General features: G+C 50.0%; 1 protein-coding gene across 1 annotated transcript; it reads right to left on the reverse strand.

Moving 5' to 3' along the window:
- Positions 1-9,215: 9,215 nt before the first annotated feature.
- FOXD3 (forkhead box D3) lies at positions 9,216-11,064 on the reverse strand. The gene is made up of 2 exons (XM_024119895.2): positions 10,523-11,064; positions 9,216-10,271 (listed from the first exon to the last, which is right to left on the reverse strand). The coding sequence occupies exons 1-2, from the start codon at positions 11,062-11,064 to the stop codon at positions 9,341-9,343; spliced, it is 1,473 nt and encodes a 490-aa protein (XP_023975663.1). The 3' UTR covers positions 9,216-9,340.
- Positions 11,065-11,503: the final 439 nt, after the last annotated feature.

Below are 11,503 nucleotides of genomic sequence, written 5' to 3' on the forward strand. Positions count from 1 at the left end.
TTCCCACACTTCATCTCATTTATGTAAGAATATTTAAAAGCAATAGATAAATAAATGTAACCCATTAAGACTTCCCTGGTGGTCCAGTACTTAAGACTCTGCACTTCCACTGCAGGGGGCGCGGGTTCGATCCCTGGTCGGGAAACTAAGATCCCAAGTGACACACTGTGCGGCCAAAAAAAAAAAAAAAAAAAGTAACCCATTAAGTATATATATTGAATATTCTGTACTAGAATATGGTTCCCAAAGTAGGCGCGGGTTCGATCCCTGGTTGGGAAACTAAGATCCCAAGTGACACACTGTGCGGCCAAAAAAAAAAAAAAAAGTAACCCATTAAGTATATATATTGAATATTCTGTACTAGAATATGGTTCCCAAAGTAGAGAGCAGATTCGCTCAGTCTCCTGTGGGGCTTCTTCACTTTATTCATGGGGCCCCATGGGTGGTGGTGGTAGAGGAGGGTGATTCAGTCTCCTCCCCTGAACTACAATATACACTATCAATATCAGAGGGAAGGAGTCATCAAACTGCCTGAGGCTTGAACGACAGATATCTTGGAATATCAGATATCTTAAATCAAGACAAAAGTGAAATTAAGTTTTAAAAAAAATCTCTAAATGTTTAAATAGTTACTCAAAAAGATCTGTTACCGGAATTGTTGAAATGATAGTTATAATAGTATAATTCCTCTGTTTCCTTTCTTTCTCTCGCTAAATTTTCAATAGTGGTCTTTACAGAGAAAGACAAATACTGTATGATATCACTTATATGTGGAATCTAAAAAATACAACAAACTAGTGAATATAACAAAAAAGACACAGACTCACAAATAAAGAGAACAAATTAGTGGTTACCAGTGGGGAGAGGGAAGGGGGGGCAATACAGGAGTACAGGATTAAGTACAAACTATTATGTATGAAATAATCTACAAGAAGGGACTTCCCTGGTGGTCCAGTGGTTAAGACTTCCCCTTCCAATTCCGGGGGTGTGGGTTCAAACCCTGGGTGGGGAGCTAAGATCCCACATGCCTCGAGGCAAACACATAAAACAGAAGCAAAATTGTTACAAATTCAATAAAGACTTTAAAAATGGTCCACATTAAAAAAATCTTAAAAAAAATAAAACAAGGGGACTTCCCTGGTGGTCCAGTGGCTAAGACTCCTTGCTCCCAATACAGGGGGCCTGGGTTCCATCCCTGGTCAGGGAACTAGATCCCACATGCCGCAACTAAAAGATCCCACATGCCGCAACTAAAAGATCCCGCATGCCGCAACTAAGACTTAGCTCAGCCAAATGTAAAAAAAAGAAAAGAAAAGCTACAAGGATATATTGTATAACACAGGAAATATAGCCAATATTCTATAATAAAAAAAAATAGTGGTCTTTATATGGGCAGACTCCATCAGATACTTCCAAGTTCAATGTCAGGTCTAGGACTAAGAATTAGTCTTGTCCTTTGATCCAATCTGTTAACTCTTATACTCGAGTCCCTCCAGCAGCAAGAGCAACTTTTATCATAAAATCATAATTCCTGATGTATGTGGAAAGGTGATGCTGCTGAAGTACCATCAATAAAGCAGATGTTTCACAGTGGTTGTGATTAATTTGTGCTGATCTTGATACCACCTTGCTCTTGTAACCAACACTTACATTTGTAAAATGGTAGAATTTGAGAGATGGTTTACTGATATAATCTGTAACAATGGCAAAGAAAGAAGCTAACTGAGCTATATAAAGACTAAATCAGTATATCAACTATACTTCAGTAATAAAAAACAAACACCTAAATCAATAGGGACCACACACACTAGATATAAATTTGCAAAAAAAAAAAAATGCATTAAGTGTATAACACTAAAGAGCATATTATCTTGATCCCAATTGGAGGGCAATGACCAAATAATCTGGGATTTTCTTTCTTCTTCTCTATATTAAATACTAGAATCTGTATGAATATCTTTCAGGGAAGCCATCTAAGGTCCTAGTTTCGTATGGTGAATGGTTTGGATAACTGACAGGTGAGAGAATTAACGTTTATGCCAATGTTCACAGCAATGAAGGATAAATTATACAACTGTTTAAGCTTTTAAAAATGCCTTTTTTTTCTCATTAAAAAAAAATGAGATTCTGACAACTATCCCACAAAAATTTTACCACCAGTATAGTCTGAACCCAACCCTGGGAGAGGTGGTAAATAACTAGGGATCTCCAAATAGATCTCAGAGCAGGCCCCATAGACAGCCCTGGAACATGTATACTGAATACAGAATCCTGATACTTTCTCAAAGCTATAGCTTTTGCTCAGTTTTCTCCACAAACAGTAGTCTTAACATAGAGGCCAAACCACTTTGAATTCTTTGTGTGTCAAGATAAAGAAACCCAACACACGACAATATAACATCTTTAGTATTGAAATCTAAGCAAATGACTCTCAAATTCTCTATACTTTACTAAGGAAATAAAAGTTCTATAAAAGAAAGACACTCTAACAAATAAGGCTGCCCCTGTGTGCGATGGATGTTTTGTAAGGTAGTGATTCCTTTTCTAGTGGGAGAACTGAAGCAGAGGCTGGCTGAAAACCCCGAAGTACTCTAGAGGAGTTTTCTTCATTAGGCTGGAGGTGGAACTGTCTGCTGGTACTTTAGGCAAGGCCAAGGAGTTTTCAACTAATTTCACAGTGGCAGAAAAAAATATCGCAGAAAATTCAATTATATTATGAACGTTGAAATGTGTTATACTTTTTAAATCTCTAATAAATGCTTTTTAAATTCCTTCATTAAAAAAATTAACACGGTGTTTATAAAAGCATTTATTATAAAAACGGGGGACTGAAGGAAAGGAATGGGAAGAAAACAGTCCCCCAAACTCGAGAAAAACCTCATTCGATCAATAAGCACCCTTCAAGATTCCTCATCCCCACTCCCATGGTCCTAGTCTGTCTTTTACTAGACAAATACTTTTGATCGTCCCCTTTGTGCTCAGCAATGTTAGACGGTAAGGAGCTCACAGGGCATCGTAGACAACGGTTCACTAGTTGGCACCGTGGGCTCCAAGAAGGCGCAAGCGACCTGAGCTGGGAGGCTCAGGAAGGCTTCCCGGAGGAGGCGGTGCCTCCCAGATGGCGCTTGAAAGCAAAGAGAAAATTTAAGTTTTGGGGTTGCTAGGTCGCTGCGATCCCCGGCATGCGCCTCTTGCTAGGTAAGGGCGAAAATGTGTTGTTGGTCTTTTGGAGAAAACTGAGTCTCGCTTACCATCTGTCGAGAGGAGAGAGTGGAAGGAATGGAGGGAGGAAAAGAACCAAAGCTCCCCACTTCGATAAGACGTGCACTGCAGCTCCTGTTGCCGGATCCCGGGAAGGAGCGTTCCAAATGCCCTCTCCGCTGAAGCGGGAGCAGCTGAGCGGTGATGGCAGAGAGGAGACTTCTTGCCACACGTTGGCGGCCGGGCGAACAGGCCCAAGTCGAGGGGCACTCCCGTCCCAAGACCCTGGCCTTGTCGCCCGAGTTCTCACGACCCTCCTTCAGGCTGTGGCTTAACTAGAACCTAGGAGCGCTGTTCCTGGTTCCCCAGAGATCCTGGGTTGGGGCGTCTCGGCCGCCCTGGTTCACACCGCGGAGATTTGTTCCCTTCGCGAGCTTACCCAGCGCGGGCCCCGGGGCGCCGCGGGAGCGGGTGTCGTTTTACGGATGGGTTTCCTCCCTAATCAATTCAAATTCTCTCCCCCGCCACCCCGGCCCCCTGCCTCACCCCCAGGCAGAGGGAGCTGGAGTCCCGCAGGCCAAGCCCTAGCGGCTGGCGCAAAGGTGGACCCGGCGTGGGAGGGGGTGGGGACGCCCACGGAGGCCGACTCCCGACACCCTGGCGCTGAGGCTGGACCTCTGACCCTCGGGGCGAGCGGAGCTTCGGGCCTGGAGTTCCCGCCTAAGTTCTTCCCCTCCCAAATCCCGAGGCAAGAAGGAGATCTAGCCGTCGGTCCCCGGAGAACCGCTCAGCCCTGGGCGAGCAGAGCGGCGAGGCCCGGGCGGGTTGGGGCGGATCGGGCGCTCAGGGCCGCGGGGCCACCCAGGGTCTAGGTCTTGGTCTTCCTCGAGCTAAGTCCCGCTCGGCCCAGTGTTTCTCTGCGTTTGTCTTTTTTTTTTTTTTTTTTTTTTTTTTTCTCTCCACTCTTCCCAACCTTCTTTGCCCCACTGTTCTCTTTTTTTCCTTTCCTCAAGGGGGGCATCCTTCCTGGGTAGAGAACAATTTTTCCTCCGCTGAGTATTTCCATGGCTTACCCTTGGGCCGCTGAGTGACCTTGGGGAAGTCATTGAACTTTCAGGAACTGTGTGAAAGAGGGAAGGGTGCTCTCTAGGGCTGTTTTCCTGAAGATGCCTCCGAAATTTAGCCCCAGAGGACTCAAGGGAATGAAGGTGTTGTTCCCTCTCCCTCCCCATCTCACCACTGATAGGACGGAGCTGTGTGCATAAGCACAAAATCATCTGAAAAAGGAGGGCTTTTGGTACGAGTTTTATATTAAAATAAGGGAGGTGACTAACTTAATTCTTATTTTGAAAAATTCGGATGTAAGACACCCCATTGGGAAATAAAAATAAGATGATGCTTTCTACGACTCCTTCGCTGATTTTGCAACATTTCTTTTCAAATTTTGTTCTGTGTACTCGCCCCCCTTGGCTGGTGCTCCCCTCGGGGAGCAAAGAATGGCTGGTACATTCCTGAGAGGGCAAGGGGAGGGTGTAGTGATGGTTAAGAGAGAAGTTGGCTCTGGGTGTAACTATGCCAACTGTTGGAGGGAGGCAAAGGGAGGGTGGTCTTTTACGCGGGTCTGAGATCTGGTTGCCTTTAATTCGCCCCGAGACTGCGTGTTGCGTTAATGGGCGTCTGTCAGCGGAGGGCTCAGGTTTCCCCACTTGCCTCGGACAGTGGAAGCAAAGGGGCAAAAAGCAAAGTAGACCGCTCAACCAGAAAGAAATATGCCAGGCCTCTGGAGCAAGGGGTGCGTACTGAGAGTGAGTGGGCACCGCGGGCTTCTCCTCAGGCCCAGGGCGGGGCCGAAGGACTCAAGACCAGGAGGAAACCCCACCTTTGAAAAGCCCCTTCTGACTAGACTCTCTTTTGCTCCATCCTTTCAGATAGCAAGGGAGTGGAATAGGTTATGCAACCCCTCATAGAAAAACCCATTTTTTTTACACCTAAAATCTAGTTGTTCAAAACCAAGCCAAACACTGCAAGTGTTTGTAACAGAGTTGTTTGTCTTTCTAGAAGCCATTAACAAACCAATAAACTCCTTACATCCCCTTAGGTCTCTACAGTTTATAAAACATTTTTCACTGACACCAACTCACCTAATCCTGCAAGCCCAAGCGACAAATAGACTCCTCATTCTCATTGTAGAGGCAAGGGAATGGAGAGAAAGAAACCAAGCAGTTTGTCCAAGGTCACAGTCAGGAAGTACCTATTCCCTGATTGGGACGCCCCCCCACCCCCGGAAGGCATGTCTCATTCCACTGCTTCCTGTCATTCCCTCCCATGAAATAGACACACACACAACCGCCGCGCGACCTGGGCACTCTGAGAATACCTTCCAGCCTCCCCATCCACCTCCCAGAGAGGCGTTCATTTACTAATTATGCTGCACTTTGCAGCATGTGTCTAATAGACACATGGCTCTGGAACTGGCTTTTCTTCACATTATAGTCTCTTCAGTACAGTTCTTCAAGGAACCCACGTTAAAACGTGCACACACACACACACACACACACACACACACCAGCCTTTCATAGTCCCCTCACTGCCAAGACTCTTCCTATAAACCATATAAAATAAATAACCTCAAATGTAACTCTTCATTGCTTCCAAGTCCATGTTTCCTCATCTAAACTTTATTGCTTCCCAATCTTTAGGGCAAACTTCCCTCGGGACTTTGTCCCTTCCAGGAGAGAGGCCGAGAAAAACAGTTTTTCCGAGATTCGACCTGGGTGTCCCAGGCCGGGGAGATGAGCACGGGAAGGGTGTCAGTGTGCTCAGAGCCTGGGAGGGAAGCAGAGGTCTCTCAGGGTTGGGAGTGGACCCTCGGAGACAAAACGAGGAAGTTTTCCATCTGCTCGTCGCCCCCTACAGGCCACGTCCGCCATCGCAGCAAGAGTCCTGCAGAGCCCGTGCATGTATTCTAGCCTTCGTTCGCATTTTCCTGGACCTCCGAATCCACCCTCCATTCCCCGAGGGACTGAGTACCGGGACCTCACTCAGGGACTTCGTCCAGGGGATACTCTAAGAGCCACAGGCCTTGGAACTGGATGGATTTTCTAGAAATGAGTGCCGGAAGAAGTGGAAACCAGTTTAAATTCGTGTGTAGCCGAAAGCTAAAATCCTCCCCATAAAAAATAACCCATTTCTTCTTTTTATTACAAATAAATCTGCCTAAGTGAAATAAAAAGCCGATATCAGTCGTGTTGCCTTTAAATCTCAGTGTAAAAGGAGATTTCAGTGCCTTTCCTCGCTGCTGCCCGCGTCCGCTCATATCAAATGTGGGTTTCAAGCCCTCCCTTCCCCAAGTGCTTGCGTTCATTATATACGATATTTGCATTTTTCCCTTCTGGTCTAAGCCTTCGTGGTTTAGCAAGCTTAAACCAAAAAGAGCTTTTCAGATGAGGTATGGCTAGGCCTATCTCCCTGACATCTGCCGGGACTTTAAACGGCCGCTGGTCGGTTTGGGGTCTGCGTCTAAGAGTCTCCTACCCTCCAAGAAATAAAGGAAGGGGACCATCTTCAGGCTCTAGTTCAAGGTTGATAAGTGTCTGGAAGGAAAGTTGCCGGGGGATCTCTCCTCTACACTCCACCGCCTAATGCATCGGGGGAGGGGGGTGGGAAGCCCTGCGAATCTCAAGCGGCAGCTTGTGGCCGAGTGTCACGCTGCGAGCGCAGGCTCGGCCGGTATTGCTGCTATGCGCAGAAATATGAGCGAGTAATTTTATAAGTAACAAAGGATCAGGGATGGAATGAGGCCCCTGTTATCCAATGTCATTTAGAAGGCTTGGATCAGCAGCTTCTTGAGGCTAAAAGTGAATTCAAGAAGCCCTGCCTTTCCCTTTTCCCAGGGGTGTCAGCTAAATTTAGAAATAACCTCTATGTGTTTGCACAAATCATGTACCATTTGCTGTTTGTGTAAAAACCGATTAGCCAGACACAACTGTGAAACAACTTGTTACTTTTATAGCTGCAACACACAAACAAATTTAGATCCGTTTATTTTTCCTTGTAAAAAGAGATTAGAAGGGACCCGCCCGGAGACCGTGTGGTTCATAATCTCTTCTCCGTGAAGGTAACTGTTGCTTCTCTCGGTGGCGGTTGATTATCAAGTTCTTGTTTATCAAGTTAAACGATCTCACCCCCGGCAGCTTGTTTTATTTTAGGACTCTGATCCAGAAGGAATGTTTACTCAGGACACAATAATGTTTACTGTTTACCAGGAAGACCGATTCGGTTTTTGCGAGGAAGGGTCTTTTAAAGCGACTCCCTAGCCCACGCCGACAGCAGGGATATAAGGCTCGGATCAGCAGCCGGGAGGCATCTCCGCGACCAGGGAGGCGAGGTGGACGCCAGCGCCAGAGACTGGCGGTGTTTTGCAAACAGCACGCGTTATAGGGCCGAGCTGACAGTACTGCTACCCGCTCCAGTTTTAAAAAGCGATTTCGCATACGTAATTGTAACAGCTAAATTAATTACAAAATAATTAGAATTGATGCCATTTGAGGATGTTATTGGTGATGGGAACCGGCTTCCCGCGTCTAGATGTTTCATTTCTACCTTAATACTTAAGGTTGCAACAGCTGAAATGCACATTAAAAATAATCCGCAAGGACATCTCCCCATTCCTGCTCTGTGATCTCGCATTTCACACTAAACTAGCCTAAGGTATTTTTAAAAAGGTTAAAAAACGGGGTGATGTGCATCTGTTTTTCAAAGGATATTAAGGCCACTATTTCTTAGCCTTCGGAAAAGCTGCGGGTTGGAGGAGGCATCTACAGGAATCCTTCAGAAATCCAAATTAGGTTGTGGACTACTACCATAGAAAAGAGGTATCTTATTTGAAAATATTATGAAAGAATAAAACAACTATGTATCATCTATCAGGTTAATATAGGTAATACAACTCCACTGCAAAATTTAAAACGCCATACACATATTTAAAAAGTTAATTGGGTTTATTACCACTTCCACTTTTAGGGGATGAAAATAAACAGTTTGAAAAATCAAGGCTTTAAATGCTAAAATGAGGGAGATGTTTGTAATTAACATTCTTTTGAAAGGATAATTGAAACGACTAAGAACTCATTTGGGAAGTTTACATTGTGAAAGATAAAGTCTTGTATTTAAAAAATAGTAAAGTTGTGCTGATGTTTAGAATTAGGTTGGTTTTTTTAATGGCAGCTTACTTTACCTTCAGAAATATCTAGTTATTTAGATTTAATGAATTGATAGGAAGGAGATCACCACCAACATCCCGATTTTATATGAAAACTAAAAGAAAATATTAATACAATTTAAATTAGGTATATTCTTTCTCCAATTAAAATTTCTTACACTCAAATTATGAATTAGCAAAGTTTGAAAAGGTCATTCCTTGAAACTCCTCTAATATCTGGGAAAAATAAAATGCAAATACTATTTTAAAATCTTGTCATTTATCTCAGACAACTAAATAAAACACTAGGCTGAGCCTTTAAAAATTTTATTTACAAAGTTGTGTACAACACGATGGAATAACATTTAGAATACCATATATATTCATTCATATATAAACAGACTTTTATAATAGAATGACACTTTTCGCCTTGTGAAAATTTTTTAGTATTTAAAATCTCCCAACATCTCTATACATTTTTTTCTCACATAAAACTGCGGAGAGTGAACCTTCAGAAAAAATGAAAGTTCAGAGCTCTAAATCTACTGAATTTGTTTTTTTTCTTAAAAAAATAAAAACCCCAAAAGGAAAGTCAATAATTTTTATACAAATATATACAAAGAATTTCCCTCCCATCCCCAAGGTACTGAGAGCAGGCGCCGTCGGGGTACATTTTCGGAAATTCGGTTTTCGGTTTTACCTGTACTGAAAGCTATTCCCCGCGGGTGCGCGGTGAGAGTTTGCTCCGCCAGCCTAGGTGTGCAGGACCGGTGGAAGCCGCCGAAGGTCGGTGTCGACGGGTTGGAGGGAGGAAATGGAAGAGAGGCAAAGTCCAGGATTGGGCAGGGGGGCCAGGAGCGGGGCGGGGCGCGCAGCTTGCAAATGCAGCCGACGCTCGAGGCCGCCGCCGGGCCCTGCATCCCGGCCACCGGCACGTCCCTATTGAGCGGGCCACTTGGCCTGCGCTGCGGCGGCGGCAGCGGCGGCGGCCGAGGCTGCAGGCTGCAGAAACTGTCCAGAGAGCGGCACGCTCAGGATGGGCGCGATGGTCGCCGTCGTCCGACTCAGCGAGAGAGGCTGGTGCGTGGCTATGAGCGCTGCCGACTGCACGGTCCCGGGCGGCCGCAGGAAGGACTGCGCCGCCCCGCCGCCCCCGCTACTCCCGGTGCCCCCAGTTACCCCGGCGCCCCCAGCGCCCGCCGCCGAGCCCCCGGGCGCCGCGGGGCCCCCACCGATGATGTTCTCGATGCTGAACGACGGTCGCGCACTCGGCTCGGACTTAATGAGCGACGCCGTGGTGCCCGCGGCGCCCGCCGTGCCCGCGGCGGCCGCGGCGGCGCCCAAGCTGTTGAGCTGCAGCTGCAGGCCCGGGCCGAGCTGCGAGCCGAAGGCGGCCGCTTTGCGGCCCAACTCGCCCGAGGGCAGGAGCGGCACGGCGGGCGGCAGCACGGGTGCCACCGGCGGCAGAGCGTACGGGTACTGGAGCGCCGCGGCCGCCGCCGCGGCTGCCGCGGCAGCAGGATGCGAGTAGGCGCCGGCCGCGGCCGCAGGGTGCAGGCCGTAGGGGCGGCCGTAGGGCCCCGCGGCGCCGGCCGCCGCCGCCAGGCTGTAGGCGCCGAAGCTCTGCATCATGAGCGCCGTCTGCTCACGCAGGTGCTCCTGCTGGTGGCGCTTGAAGCGTTTCCGGCGCCGCAGGAAGCTGCCGTTGTCGAACATGTCCTCGGACTGCGGGTCCAGGGTCCAGTAGTTGCCCTTGCCCGGGTTGCCCGGTTCACGGGGGATCTTGACGAAGCAGTCGTTGAGCGAGAGATTGTGGCGGATGCTGTTCTGCCAGGCGGGGAACTTCTCCCGGTAGTAGGGGAAGCGGCCGCTGATGAACTCGCAGATCTCGCTCAGCGTCAGCCGTTTCTTGGGGCTCTGCAGGATGGCCATGGTGATGAGCGCGATGTACGAGTAGGGCGGCTTCACCAGGGGGTTCTTGTTGCCGCCGCCCGCGCTCACGCCGCCGCCCCCGCCGCCGCCCGCGCCCGCGCTGCCGCCGCAGCCGGTGCCGGCCCCTGCCACCGGGGCTGGGCCCGGGGGCGCCGGCGAGCCCCCTGTCCGCGGGGCCAGCAGGGGAACTTCTCCCGGTAGTAGGGGAAGCGGTTGCTGATGAACTCGCAGATGCCACTCAGGGTCAGCTTCTTCTGCGGGCTCTGCAGGATAGCCATAGTGATGAGCGCGATGTACGAGTAGGGCGGCTTCACCAGGCTGTTCTTGGGCTTGTTCGGAGCCAGGCCTCCCGCCGCACCGCTGCCCGAGCCAGGCCCGCCACCGCTCCCGCCGCTCTCCTCGCCGCCAACGCCGCCCTTGCAGCCGTCGGCCTCGGACGCGCCCGCCTCGACCCCTGGCCCGGCCCCGGCTCCAGCGGCCTCCTTGGGCAGTGCCAGGGGCTGCTGGTGCGGCGGCTGAGGCTGCCCATGGTGGGGGGCAGCCAGCGTCACCTCGTCCGCCTCGTCCAGGCGCAGCTCGGGCGGCCCCGCGGGGCTATCGCAGCCCGCGTCGCTGTCCTTCTCCTCCAGCCCGTCATCGCCCTCGCCCACCACATCGATGTCCACGTCCTCGGCCGTCAGCACCGTCTGGCCGGACATGTCGCTGGCGCTGCCGCCGCCGGAGAGGGTCATCCCTCCTCGGGGTTGGTGGCGGCGGCGGGGAAGGAGCGGTGCGCGATGGGCGTCTTCAGGGGCTGCCGCCAACCTCAGGAAAGGGGCTTTGGGCGCCCCCGAAAGATGGGGGATTGGGAGAGGGGAGGGGGGCGTAGGTGGTTCGGGGCCCTCCGGGCTTGGCTCACACTCGGCGGCCCGGCATCGCGCGGAGCGGGCTCTGCCGTCCGCCCCCAGTGGCAGCGCTCCGCAAACTCCAGCTGTCTCTGGCGCTCGGTACTAGGCGCTCGCTGCCGCTGCCGGCCCCGGCGGCTTCTCCACGCCGCGCCCCCTCACTTCGCCCGCCTTCCTCGGCCTCTGGCCCGGGCGTGGGGAGCAGGACCAGTGCTGGCGGGCGCGGGACGCCGGGCGCCGAGCAGCTCGGGAGGGCGCGGGCAGGGGCAACGGGGGGAGGGGGTGT

The sequence above is a fragment of the Physeter macrocephalus genome, chromosome 4 (genome assembly GCF_002837175.3).
Source record: "Physeter macrocephalus isolate SW-GA chromosome 4, ASM283717v5, whole genome shotgun sequence".
NCBI classification, from domain to species: Eukaryota; Metazoa; Chordata; class Mammalia; order Artiodactyla; family Physeteridae; genus Physeter; species Physeter macrocephalus.

What these genes read in the sequence shown, in the direction of transcription:
- FOXD3 (XM_024119895.2), bottom strand. Translation starts at nt 11,064, where the DNA reads ATGACCCTCTCCGGCGGCGGCAGCGCCAGCGACATGTCCGGCCAGACG. An exon ending in TTCCCCTACTACCGGGAGAA is followed by an intron (nt 10,272 to 10,522) that starts GTTCCCCTGCTG and finishes CGAGTTCATCAG; the next exon opens with CGGCCGCTTCCCCTACTACC.